The 13,566-nt window shown below is 46.2% G+C and overlaps 1 protein-coding gene across 1 annotated transcript; it reads right to left on the bottom strand.

Moving 5' to 3' along the window:
- Positions 1 to 12,195: 12,195 nt before the first annotated feature.
- On the bottom strand, positions 12,196 to 12,813 carry LOC148294883 (uncharacterized). The gene is made up of 2 exons (XM_088252288.1): positions 12,495 to 12,813; positions 12,196 to 12,392 (listed from the first exon to the last, which is right to left on the bottom strand). The coding sequence occupies exons 1-2, from the start codon at positions 12,811 to 12,813 to the stop codon at positions 12,196 to 12,198; spliced, it is 516 nt and encodes a 171-aa protein (XP_088108414.1).
- Between the last annotated feature and the right edge of the window lie 753 nt (positions 12,814 to 13,566).

Genomic DNA, 13,566 nt, shown 5'->3' with positions numbered 1-13,566 from the left:
ATCATTTTCTCAAGGATGCCCTTGATTACCTTGTTGCTCGCCTCGGCCTGTCCGTTAGACTGGGGGTAGTAAGGCGTTGAGTGAATCAATTTGATCCCCATTTTTTCGGTGTACTCCCGAGTCTCGGCCGATGCGAACACTGGGCCGTTGTCGGCCGTGATAGTTTCAGGTATACCGAACCTGTGGACGATGTGTTTCTCGAAGAATTTGACCACCTGTGCGCTAGAAATTGATCGATAGGACTCCGCCTCGACCCATTTCGTAAAATAGTCGGTTGCCACCACAATCCATGCGTGTTGGTTGGACGCGGCCGGATAGATTTTGTTGATGATATCCACGGCCCAACCCCTGAACGGTCATGGTTTAGTAACCGGGTGGAGGGCTTCGGCCGGTACCCTTTGTATGGGGCCATAGATTTGACATTTGATACACCCCTTTGCATACTATATGCAATCTTTTAAAATGGTCGGCCAGCAATAGCCGTGCCTCCAAACCAACCACCTCATCTTGATGCCAGATTGGTGAGCACCGCAAATCCCCTCGTGAGATTCGATCATGATAACCTTGATGTCTACGGCGCTGGGACATAGGAGCAATAAGCCGTTCGATCCCTTTCGATACAGCTCGTTTTGATAAATCAAATAACACCGAGCCTGGAAACGTGTAGTCCTCTCATGGCTGCCGGAGGGGTCGCGCAAATACTTCACTATGGGGTAGCGCCAATCGGCCTCGGCCGTGTTGACTTCGTCGGTGATCTCGGCCGATGACACTTGCATTGTCATTCCCTGTTCAGCCAAAGCTGGCAAGGTACGCCTCTCGACTTTTATCACACGATCGTGGTCATTGTCCGGAATATTCACGCCTGACGCCACCTGGGCCATCTCATTGGCCTCATGGTTTTCGGCGCGCGGTACGTAGACAAAGGAAATCCTAGAAAATTCGTCGACCGCATTGAGGGCCGTTACATAATACATAGTTAAATTCTCGCTCGTGCACTGGTATTCCCCGGTCAATTGGTTAATTACCAGCTGAGAATCACCGTAGACCAAGACACGGGTCGCCTTCATTTCTTTCAGAATTTCGAGACCGATGATGGGTGCCTCGTATTCGGCCTGATTGTTGGTGCATTTGAAATCAAGTTGGAACGCAAATTGCCACCTTTGTCCTTGAGGGGATTCAATCACGACTCCAGCTCCGGACCTGGCCTCGGTACTGGAGCCGTCGAAGTACATGGTCCAGTAGTTCTTTTCCATGCGGGCCATGCCGATCTCGACCTCTAACTACTCTTCTCCTCTTCCTGCCCCTGAGCCGGGTGGTGAGCCAAGAAATCGGCCAATGCCTGACCCTTGACCGACTTTTGAGCCACATATTGGAATGTGAATTTGGACAATGCCATCATCCACTTCCCAATTCGGCCGCGTATGAACGACCGAGGGAAGCATATAATGGCGCAACTTGGTAGCCGCAAAATAAAGCACTAAGCATAGTTTTTCGATCGGTGAATAGTTTAGCTCAGCCATGTTAAGGGTACGGCTCAGGTAGTGCACTGCTTGCTCTCGTTCCGACTCATTGTTTTGAGCCAGCAGACAACCGATAGAGCCCTCTGAAGCCGAAATGTAAAGCCTCTAAGGTTTCCCTCTTTTCGGCGGCATAAGGACAGGTGGTTGAGATAAATATTTCTTGATATCGTCGAGGGCCGCTTGATGTTCTGCTCCCCATACGAACCGTTCCGTGTCCTTTAGTTTGAGCAGAGGAGTCAACGGCCGAATTTTCCCTGCCAAATTGGATATGAATCGCCTTAAGAAGTTGACCTTTCCGAGGAAGGACTGGAGCTCCTTCTTGGTCCTTAGTGGAGGTGCCGCCATGATGGCCGTGGCTTTATTTTTATCCACCTTGATTCCCCGTTGGTGAACCAAGAAATCGAGAAAATTCCCGGCGGTGACGCCGAAAGCGCATTTCTTTGGGTTCATCTTTAAGCCGTACGCTCGCATTCGGTCGAAAGCCTGCCGGAGGTGGCCTACGTGGTCAGCTCTGGATGGGGATTTTACAACTACGTCGTCGATGTAAACTTCAACAGTCCGGCCAATAAGGTCATGAAAAATAAGGTTCATAGCTCACTGGTATGTCGCGTCGGCATTCTTTAGGCCGAACGGCATGACCACCCATTCGTAGGTTCCGATCGCGCCCGGACATCTGAACTCCGTTTTGTGGACATCTTCCTTGTCTATGAAAATTTGGTTGTAACCAGCATGGCCGTCCATGAAAGACAGGAGCTTATGCTTCGCAGCTCCATCTACCAAGAGATCTGACATAGGCATGGGGTACTCGTCCTTTGGGGTAACGAGATTCAAGTTTCTGTAATCTGTGCAAACCCTCAAAGCTCCGATCCTCTTCAGAACTAGCACAATGTTTGCCAACCACTCTACGTACCAGGCCGTTTGGATGAAGCCGGCTTTAAGGAGCCGTTCAATCTCCTCCTTGATCTTGAGTTGTACTTCGGTCGAGAACCGCCTTGGCGACTGTTGGAAAGGCCTAAATCCCTCCTTGATTTTTAATTCGTGCTCAACCAAACTTCTTGACAATCTAGGCATCTCATGGTAATCCCAAGCAAAACAATCCTTATATTCATGGAGCAGGCTGATAATCTCGGCTGCCAACTCAGGGTTCAAAAGCTGGCTTACAAAAAGAGGCCGTAAGTCGGCCTCGGTCCCTACATTTATTTCTATTAGAGAGTCCTGGACCTCGGGGTAGTCATCCTCCATCTCGGCGAGCGCCGTTTCCAAGTCGTCAAGGGTCAAAGCGTCCGCCTCATCTAATTTGTGGAGGAACTCGATTAGATTGATCGGTGAGTTTGGCCGTAGGGATTCCCTCGCCCAATGTTCCAGCAGTCTTTCCAGCATGTCGGTCATGGCCGCCACTCCTTCTCCTTTAGTGGCTTTATCTGTCATCTAAAGGCTAGTGAGGTCGATCAATACTTCGCGCGCCGAATCCTGCTAGACATTCTCGACGCCTAACTCCAGTACTTTCTGGGCCGTTGTCCTGGTTGGTCGGCCGCTTGCATCATGGCCGGTGAGGACAACCCATCCAACATCGTCATCGTAAATCCGTGCTTGCACGGCGTTGGTTTCGAAGGGTTTTTCGTCCGCCGGGTGTATGGACACCCTCTGGCCATCCCAAAAGAAAAGCAGTTGGAAGAGGGAGGACGGTATGCATCCGGATTAATGGATCCAGTCACGACCGAGCAATATATTGTAGTCCACACAGGATTCGACTACGTAGAAGGCCGCGACCCTCGTCTGGTCGGCCACGGTGATTTTTAACGACAATACCCTGATGGTTTTAGATTTATCGCCGACAAAACTGCTCATGACCGCGTCGCTGGGGATGAGGTCCTCCTTTGATTTATCCAGTTTCCTCATCAGGGAATAGGGAAGGATGTTGACTGTGGCCCCACAGTCAACAAAGACCTTGGACACGGGCACACCCTCTACATGAGCCGAGATGTACAACGGCTTGAGATGTCGGTATTTGTTCGGCTCGTCTCTGGGTATTACCTCGTTAACAGCCACGGCCAACAATTCTTCCTTTGTCTTTGGCCTCTGATGAAGCTGCTCCTCGGCCACGTCATTATCCAAGCCGTTAGTCTGCCCTCTTGGGGCTGAGAACTTAGACGGTAACACCAGGACCATGTTCATGCTGGCCTCCCTCGGCTCCTGCTGGTCTCCCTTACCAGCTTCCTCTTCGGCCTCATAGCCGTCCCTGGCTAGGGTTTTCTCCTCAACCATCCCGAGGATTCCCTCGTATTCTTCATTGGATACTCCCAACGTGGGGTCGTCTTCGGCCTCATGCCCAAAGAAAGGGTTGCCGGGGCCCTCGATCACAGGCCTCGCAGTACCAGGGATATCGTCTGTGGACACTTTGATCTCGAGGGGGTCCGAGACCTCGGCCCTCTCTTGGAGGGCTCGTCTAGCCTTGGCCAACGTATCCCTAGCTGTTAAGTAGTCATCCAGACGGCCTACCCAGGCCCTTTCCTCGGCCGTCAGACCAAAGATAGTGTCGGCCGGAGTCACAGTGAAATACTGGCGGAGCTTTTCTAAGTCGCCCTTGCGAAAGGGGGCCTTAGCCTCCAACCTTGCTAGGCCGGGCTGGTAACCTGGCATCCCTCTCGCTCTGGCTTCCTTGTTTGCCTGGTACACGGCCTTAATGGCGGAGCCGGATCCGTTGGTAATGAGGAGCCCCTTCGCCTTCGCATTTTTGAGGGCCAACTCTACGATTTCACGGTTCTCAGGGGTCATGCCGTATAGGTCGGTGGCCGAATAGTCTTTATGGAATTCCATGAGGAAGGACAAACCGTTGGCCGTGAAAGGGGGATCCCTTCCGCGGTAGACGTTGATGATGCCCTCGTCTATTTTCTCCAGGGCCGCGGCCTTTGGTTGGACCGAAACGGCCGCTGTTCTACGGGGATTCTAGCCCTGCCTAGGGCGCCATGTCCTTGGAGGCTTGATGCTGGCCGTCTTTGCCGTAGGGGGAACAATTGGTACAGATGGTGGCCCGTCTGCAGCCGCCATTTTCTTTTGGCGCTTGGAACCCTCGGCCTGGGTTGTCTATATCCTGGCTTGCTGGACTTGCCTCTGCATCCTCCTCAGCTGGGTTTTTGTCAGTGGTTCGGCCCTGCCCCCAGGTCGTGCATGGTACCAACGGTCGTCCCGCATGACCGGCGGTTTGAAAGTTTTTACTGGCCTAGGGGTGGCTTCGTCTTCGTACCCCACTGAGATACTGGGGGTTTGTGCCCCCAGTCGGTCGAAAACAGCCCTGCTGGCATGCCGACGATCGCTCTGGCCGCCGAATTTCTTCGCGATCGGTTGAGATGGCTCGGTGTCCTTCCTCTTGTTCTCCTGTAGCCTGGGCTAACCAACCTCACACTTGCATCGCTCGCAAAGCACCGGCTCTGATTCGGCCGACGGTTCCTTTTCCTTCGCCGGCCGACGAATCTCCCTATATTCAGCTCGGAGTTGGGCGTCGACCATGTTGACGACAGGTGGAGGGAATGGCTTGGAGTCAACCTGCATGGCCGCCTTCTCTGGGAACTGGAGCTTCTTTTCGTCTATCAACTTCTGGATGACGTCTCGCAGGACAACGTAGTTGTTGGTGTTGTGAGACCAAGAGCTGTGGTATTTGCAAAACATCTTTCCTTTGAGCTCGTCGGGTTTCGGAATTTTATGGCCGAATGACAATTTGACCTTTTTCTCGGCCAATAGCAGGTCAAAGAAAGCTTCGGCCCTCGTCAAGTCAAAAGTGTAGGCCTTCGTTTCCCGAGTCGCAAACTTGGCGTCGGGAATTTTTGTGCGGCTATTGTCAGCCTTGATAAGTCCTTTGCAGACGAACAGTTTGTCAATGCTAACTTCGGCTAAACTCATCTCTACTTCGTCGCTCTCGGCCTCCACGGAGCCGTCTGCTTCGGCGTAGCTGACAATGGGATTCCTGTAGTAAGTCCCTTTTGAAGCTGTCTTCTTCTGCATCTCTTCCTTCAACAAGGACGCGTACCTGTCCACCTTGTTGATCAAGTCATGCATATCTCGGAATTCGATCCCTTGGAATTTTTTCCGGTACTCAAATTCCAACCCCTCTTCGGCCATCTTGACAAATTCCCTCTCCGGTAGGTTCGTGCGGCACCAGTTCCTGCATGTTTTGAACCGCTGCAAGTAGTCGCGAGGTGATTCGTCTGACGCCTGGCTTATCCTTGCCAGCTCGGCGACCGTTATTTCTCGGTTGGTATGATAGAAATGCTCGTGGAATATCATTTCCATATCAGACCAATCCCTTACCGAATTCGGCGGAAGGTTTATGAACCATGAGAACGCCGCGCCGGTCAGAGAGTGAACAAATAAACGGAGCTTCTGTGCGTCCAAATCGGCCTCTCCACACTGGGCCGTGAAGCGGCCTATGTGTTCAATGGAGGAGGTCTGCCCATCCCCGGAGAACAGCATGAATTCTGGCAATCGATAGTTCCGGGGAAGAGAGGTTCGGTCAATTTCTGGCGGGTACGGCTTTGTATATCTTGGCGCCTCCGGTCGCCTCTGAGTTAGGCCGTCCTCGATCATTCGCCGGACATCTTCGAATCGGAGCTCTTGAGGGGGCGCTTCTTGCTGGGCCGCACACGACCGCGGGACCTGCTGCACATCGTTCTGTGGCCTTATCTGCTGGACCACTTGAACAGGGGTCTCGGCTGGTACGGCCGAGCTGGTTGGCGCTAGATGAGCGCCATGGGTTTGGCCAGGGTGCGTGTACGCTGCCGTCGGAATGGCCAAAAACCATAATGAAGGTGGGAGCCCAACGGGAATAACGACGCCTGCAACGGTGGTGAAACAGTCAGATTGCTCTGACCGTACTGTTGTGATGGAGCAGCGGTCGCGTTGCTTGGGCCAGGATGGGTCTGGACGGCCGCAGTGTGAACTAGGCCGAGTTGCTGAATCGCGGAATGCGTGGGACTGGTTTGTCCCAAGGATACGGCCAAAGCGTGGAGTGGTCCGTACTCCGTCTCGGCCGGGTAATTTGGTTCGGGATGCGCCCATGTGGGCTGGGACTGCCCCCAGCTATTCGTCGGCTGCAGCGAATGCTGACCGTAACCTGACGCTTGGGTTTAGCCAGAAATGCCGAGGCTGCTGCTTTCGCTGTAAGGCTCAATCCTTTCGCGTTCTTGGCTTCTCTGTCCGGCTCTAGGAGGTGTTGCGGGCGAGGTTGCCGGCATCCTCTCCTAGAAAAGCATCCGTAGTTTCGAGGAAAATCTGTCCATTGCAGCCATAAAGGATGTCTCTATCCTGTGGGCCTGCTTAGACATCAGATCTTCCACCACGGCTTGTTCTTGAATGGACTCGGCCGTGCGATCCGTCGTTACTGGGATGCTGGCCGAGATTCTGAGCTTTCGACTACTTTATTTTTGAGCTTTGCCTGTGCCCTAGTCGTTACTGGGACTCAGGAGTGTCAGAAGTCATTTCGACTACTTTATTTTTGAGCTTTGCCTGTGCCCTAGTTTCCACCATGAGTTTTTGACAAGAGTCCCACTGGGCGTGCCAAAAGTGTTGGCTACACAAATCTCACGGTCTGGAGCTCCGGGCCGAGGGGATATGCGTTACCACGTGGCTTCCTTCTTTTGGGTACGGTGCGGTTGTGCGCGAGCGTGCTAGCACGATCTACTGTGCGTCGAGATGGTGATGTAGATGAAATGCCTGAGCTACAAGGCCGTTTAGTGGTGGTGTTGATGGTGGATTTTGGGCGTTGCTCCAGCGCGTTGCTCAGGGAGCGACGGTCGTATGATATATGGGATGAATGAAAGAGTAACAGAGATGGTGCTCCGGCGCCTTGAAAATCAAGGGTCGTATGATATATTGATGAACGGATTCTCCTTACAATCTAACACTACTCCTAGGAAAGCAAGTAAAGATAATGAAAGTGCATTACAAGAAAATATAATTTGCTCCGTGGGAGGCTTTTGGTTTGGTGTTTGAACCCTTTGAATGTAGCTTGAACTTGGTATTTATAGGAAGAGCTCTTGGAGGAGTAATCGAGGCTGAAAATCTGCATGGTGTAGCCTGATCAGAGTAAGTGGGTAGTCCAATCGACATTTGGGATCGTGAAGCATGGTGGTGTGACCCCATAAATCCTGGTAAATATCGGCCGCCGCCCTGATCGTGGGTCCTGCGCTTCTGGCCGTGCGGACGCATTTAACACCCCTGTTTGGTGGTTCGTGATCTAACCTCAATTTGTAAGAATATTGGTAAGTATGTTTGCGCCTAACCACTCAGATTTCTGTCACCAAATCCTGACTTCAGTCACTTCCCTTCTTCCCTCGTGCATTAAATGCCCTTTTGCGGCTAATGGGTTTGCTAGTCAGAGACGTTACTTCATTAAATGAAGCGTGGGACCCTGCTGCCATGTAACGATTTGACTCTTAATATCTTCGGCCGTGTCCCCTTCGTCCTTCGGCCTCAGCCTGACGATACCGTGGTTGTAAGGCCGAGATGACTATGCCTTCGCAACTTTTCCTTTGTTTTGAGGAAGGCAGAAATGTCGCATTTTGGATCGCGAATAGGTGCCGAGGCCGAGGGGGAAAACTCCTTTGGTTAGTGTACGACCGTGATTTATTAGGTACAAACAATAACTGGAGAACATGTCAAGATCTCAACAAAATGAAGAAGCAAGGATAGGCATTGTACCAAACAAATGGAGTGAATCAGTGTGCTAGTGCAATTCAAAGAGAAAAGCAAAAGAGTGCCCAAAAAAAAAAAAAAAACATGGTCTTGATCAAAGTTCAAATTCAGTTCAAAGAAGCATAAGTCATTGCCTTGAAGATTCACAAAATGTAGCCATTTACCCTGCAGCAAGAAGGAGCACTCTTGGCATGTTCTTAAGTTCTTAGTTTTCATTTCCCTTCTTTTCATAACCCCTACCCTCAGCCTGACACTACAAGCTTGATTAAGACCTAACTGATCTTTGGGGAAGTCTTGTTCATTGGTGGTGGTATGCAATGTATACTTTCTATGTTCTTAGCATTTGATTTCCTTTCATGAGATCTTATTTCCAGAAATCATGCTTTTGTTTTATAATTATTTCATATGTGAAAATCTTGTTTTCTTTTACATAACGTTATTCACATATGCTTGTTGAAAAGCTGAACCCTAGGTTCTTTGTGAAAATTTGAGCGATACCTGTGAGACCTAGAGTTGAGGTGATTTCTATCAAAGTATTTAGTATAGTGACTTCAATGTACGGTGACTTGTATCAAAGAATGACCTAATTGTTGCTTGGTTATGATGAGCTGTGCATGAGCTATTGTTTCTAGTGGGATTTGTTGGTGAATTGCAGCAGCCAAGAAACTAATTTTCAATTACAAGTGTTGTAGGTAGAAGTCATATTCAAATAAGATGTCCCATATCCTTCTCCCTATAAATACCACTTCCATTCCAAACACTTTACATCCTGGGATTGACACTCCTTCTCTTCCATTTCCCAGAAGTTCACCCAGCCCAACACTACTCTCACATTCTCCCTCAAACATTCATCAACCACAGCCTCATACACTTCTCCCACAGATCACTCCATCCTCCACCTTCCCATCATTTCCCAAACACAATCCATACCATCTACACCACTCATCTCTGGCTACAGCATACATGGTGGAAGCTATGAGAAGCTCTTCAACAACATAATTCGTTCTTCACGGGTTTTTCTTACTCTCTTCATGTTTATTATGATTCAAATGTATTTTCCATTAATGGGGCGTAACTAATTACCATAGCTAGGGTTTCAATGTAGCCTGACAAGAGAGTTTCATGTTTTCAAGTTAATGTTACTCTTTGTTGATTACTTCTAATTTTCTGGTCTCATTCACTTGTTCTTAGTTGAATCTTTATGCATGTTTAAATAGCTGGCCACTATTAACACCTGCATGTTGGTTATCTTGTTCAAGTTTACGTAACCACCATATGACTCCTGAACTGATTAGTGAATGAGTGGGTATGCATTTAGGACAAAAACCATGTTTAAATGTTTACTTAGTTCCTTAGTGTTCTTCTTAAGCTTAATGGATTCAGATTTATAACAAACTAAACTCAACCTCATTTAAATTATGTTTAGTCTTAGGATTACTTGTGAGTCTAAGTAGTAGTAGTAAGTGTCTTTCTTCCAAGTCTTTGTGGAACGCCCTTGTAATTGCATTCCTATACTATAATTGGTTCATGCACTTGCGAGAAATAAATAGAGTAAAATCTATCCAACAGGTACTGCTTTTTTTTTTTTGGTTAGAGGTAGGGTACTGCTCTTAATCACTTGAGATACAAACCCTTACTTATTTAATAGGTTGTTGTTTTATTCTTTTATGCTCCGTTAATAAAATCTGTGTGTTTTAATGTCACGCCCCGAATTTTCAACAACAACTAATCATTGAGTTTAAACAAAACAACCAACAATCCAGGACGTGCTCAGAACCTTTAACAGAAGTACCTGGAAATTTGTTTCTTAATACAACACCACTATTCCGAACCACATTGTCAATATTGACTCAACTCTTCTGAGTCAAATATTACATTACAAACTTACATAATAAAATGAACAATCATCATATTACATAATCTGCTCCTCAGAGCTCATTTTACACAGTGGAAGTCTAACACTCTCACACCATACTTTGCACCCTGTGGAACCACCAACGAGTCCTGTTCCTTACCTTAATTTTACTGCTCACGGTCTCTACCACCTGCAGGATTTGCACCTACATCATTGAATAGTGTACCGGGTTTACTACATAATAACCCGGTAAGCTTTCTAAAGCTTGTATGAGTAAACCACGTCCAAAGTATAATATGTCAATTTACACATAATATAAAAACACATGCACTTTCATTAGCATGCCACAATCCTTGTATAATCAAGGTAATCATAATCATCAATATTATCACAACCACAATTCTTTTATTTTGTTTAAAGAACTGTTTCGATCACCACCTATGACCACACCAAAACTCTTTTATTTCAAAAGTGGCTTTCAAACGTCAAATATTTGACAAATAGAAGAGAGAATACTATGAACCTCTAATCTATAACACTACAAACCACCAAAGTAGTGTTCACTCATGATTACACACCAGTCACGAGTACTAGATGATGCCAAACTAGAGCTCTTATTTGTTTTTTCATGTATTTCTTTTTAATATAAAATTCTATCTTGACAGCTTTGTTGTCGAGAAGCCTTTTACATATATATATATTTCTTGACAGCTAAAATCCATCAAGTAAGTTCCCTAAAACGTGAAGGAGGACATTAGTTGACGTTTTTAGCTGTCATGTGACGGTTTTTATTTGTCAGCGAAAGCCATTTCTTGACGGACAAAAACTGTCAAGTATGTGGGTACCCCTTTCTTGACACTGGTATTCCTTATGGTTCTTGAGTCGTCAAGAATCTATTTACTTGACACTTTTTAACCGTCAGTAAAGGTAGTTTTTTGTTTGTTTTTGTTTTTGTAGTAAATGGACTCTAAATAGTCCCGACGTCATCCTGCATCAATTTGGGCCCGATCCAACGGTCGGATCATTCTAGATCGCACGATCAAATGGCGATCGCTCGCCTTAACTTTGAAACACAGCCACTTAAGATCTGGATGTCCGATCACCAATCCGTCTGTACCTACATACTCTTCACAACACCGTCTACAACATATATAAAATCAGACACGATCCAACAGTCCAATCATTTTCAATCTAACGGTCTAGATTTCCAAGGCTTCGATTATTGATCAAACGAAAGAATCTTTCAATTTTGAGCACACCAACGTGCTCAAGACTACGAGGACTACAAACTATCTTCACAACTCAGTCACAGAACCACGCCACGCGTGTGGTGGTTCTGGTGTTATTTCAGCAATGGAAAAATCTTAGAATCGCCAGTCCAAAACTACACTTCCTTAAAGAACTTGACGAGATAAACAACCTTAAAACTTGAGAAAATACCTGAATCGAAGCGGAAGGAGATCAAAACCACGATTGAAGTTTCGAATTCAAATCTAAAGCTTGATGGAGTTGTTGGGCTTTACACGGTGGTTGAAAGCATTGATTGGTCCTAGAAATGGAACAGCGCCTGCAAGAGCTTGCCAACGGTACCAAGATCGCCACCTACCGTCACCCGAAAAGTCAGGTCGAGTCGGTCATCCAGTCGGGTTGCGATTTGGGTTGGGGTTTTTGATTCGGGTCGTGGGCTGCTGTGCAATTATCTGATTTTTTTGCACTGTAGTCCCCTTATAAATAGTAACCCGAGAATAGCATTGTACACTATACACTATTCACTGTTTAGCCCTTCAATTAATTTTCAAAACTCCAATTTAATTTGTCCTTCGTTATAACTCCGATTCACGAACCATTTACGCCCACGCATTTGTGAGATTGAGCTTTATTTTTGTAGTCCAAAATTATAATTTACTCACATCAATTTCTTGAACATCCTTTGAGAAATCATAAAAAGGGTCTTTTTGTCCAAATTGAGATTGAACACTTTTAAATCCAATATTCTCACAACAAGTCAACTTCAAAATTTACCGATAATAACCACACAACTTAATATGATTTTTTTCACAAAAATAATAAAACAAAATATTATTTTTGAGGTCATTACATTCTACCCTCCTTCAAGGAATTTCGTCCCGAAATTCAGCCCATCTCCTCCTCAAAGAGATGTGGATACTTCTTCCTCATTTCAGACTCCAATTCCCAAGAAACATCACCCTCGTCATGGTGACTCCACAACACTTTGACCAAATCCACTTGAGTTATCTCAAGCTGTTTAGTCATCATGTCCAAGATGCGTACAGGTGCCTCTACATAAGTTACATCTTCATTGACTTCAACTGTACCGTAATCAATTATGTGTGAAGCATCCTTAACATACTTCCTTCACATTGACATGTGAAACACATTATGGACACCTGACAACCAATATGCGAACTCACCAACCTTATCTAGAATTTTAAAAGGTCCAACAAATCTGGGAGATAACTTTCCTTTCTTCTTACCAAATCTTATCACTCCCTTCATTGGTGAAACTTTCAAAAACACATGGTCCCCAACTTCAAATTCCACACTCCGCCATTTCTTATCTGCATAACTCTTATGACGGCTCTGTGCTGTGCGAATTCTATCTCTGATGATAGAAACCATCTCCGTAGTCTCTTGAACTACATCGGTACCCATTACTTTATTATCAACTACCTCAGCCCAACATACAGGTGATCTACATGGCCTTCCATACAATGCTTCATACGATGCCATACCGATACTAGAGTGATAACTATTGTTGTAGGCAAATTCTATCAAAGCCAAATGTTATCCCAACTTCCCGTGAAATCCAAGACACATGCCTGAAGCATATCCTCCATCACTTTATTCACCCTTTTATTTTGACCATTAGTTTAAGGGTGAAAGGTTGTACTCATATCCAATCTAGTTCCCATGGCCTTTTGGAAACTACTCCAAAACTGAGAACACTACTACAAAAAATGAAATAGACGACGGGGATCCACCGTCGTTGTAATACTTTGAAAACCGTCGTTAAATCGACCGCCATCTTTTTGGGTGTCAAACTACGACGGCTTTTCACTGTCGTTGTTTATCTGTAAAGTCGACGGTTTGTAAAGAAAATCGTCGTTGTTTAGAGGTAAAGATCGTTAATTGTAGGAGGAAAGATGACAGTTTTTAATAAAACCGTTGTGTATTGTAGGTTAAGATGACTGTTTTTTATGAAAACCGTCGTGTATTGTACGTTAAGATGACGGTTTTTTATGAAAACCGTCATCTTTACATATAATAGACGACCATTTTTTTAAAAAAAACCGTCATATTTACTTCACAATAGACGACCCTTTTATAAAAAAACCGTCATCTTTACATATAATAGACGACCCTTTTTATAAAAACCGTCGTTAATTATCTGTAAAGACCATGATTTATTATAAAAATCGTCGTCTAATAAGTTCCCAAACTGCTACATTTTAATTCTTTTTGATTTCCTATGATACTATACAA

The sequence above is a fragment of the Prunus avium genome, chromosome 4 (genome assembly GCF_965620075.1).
Source record: "Prunus avium chromosome 4, drPruAviu1.hap1.1, whole genome shotgun sequence".
In the NCBI taxonomy this organism is placed as follows: domain Eukaryota; kingdom Viridiplantae; phylum Streptophyta; class Magnoliopsida; order Rosales; family Rosaceae; genus Prunus; species Prunus avium.
Note: the sequence above shows the minus strand (reverse complement) of the source record. Positions and strands in the feature narration are given on the sequence as shown.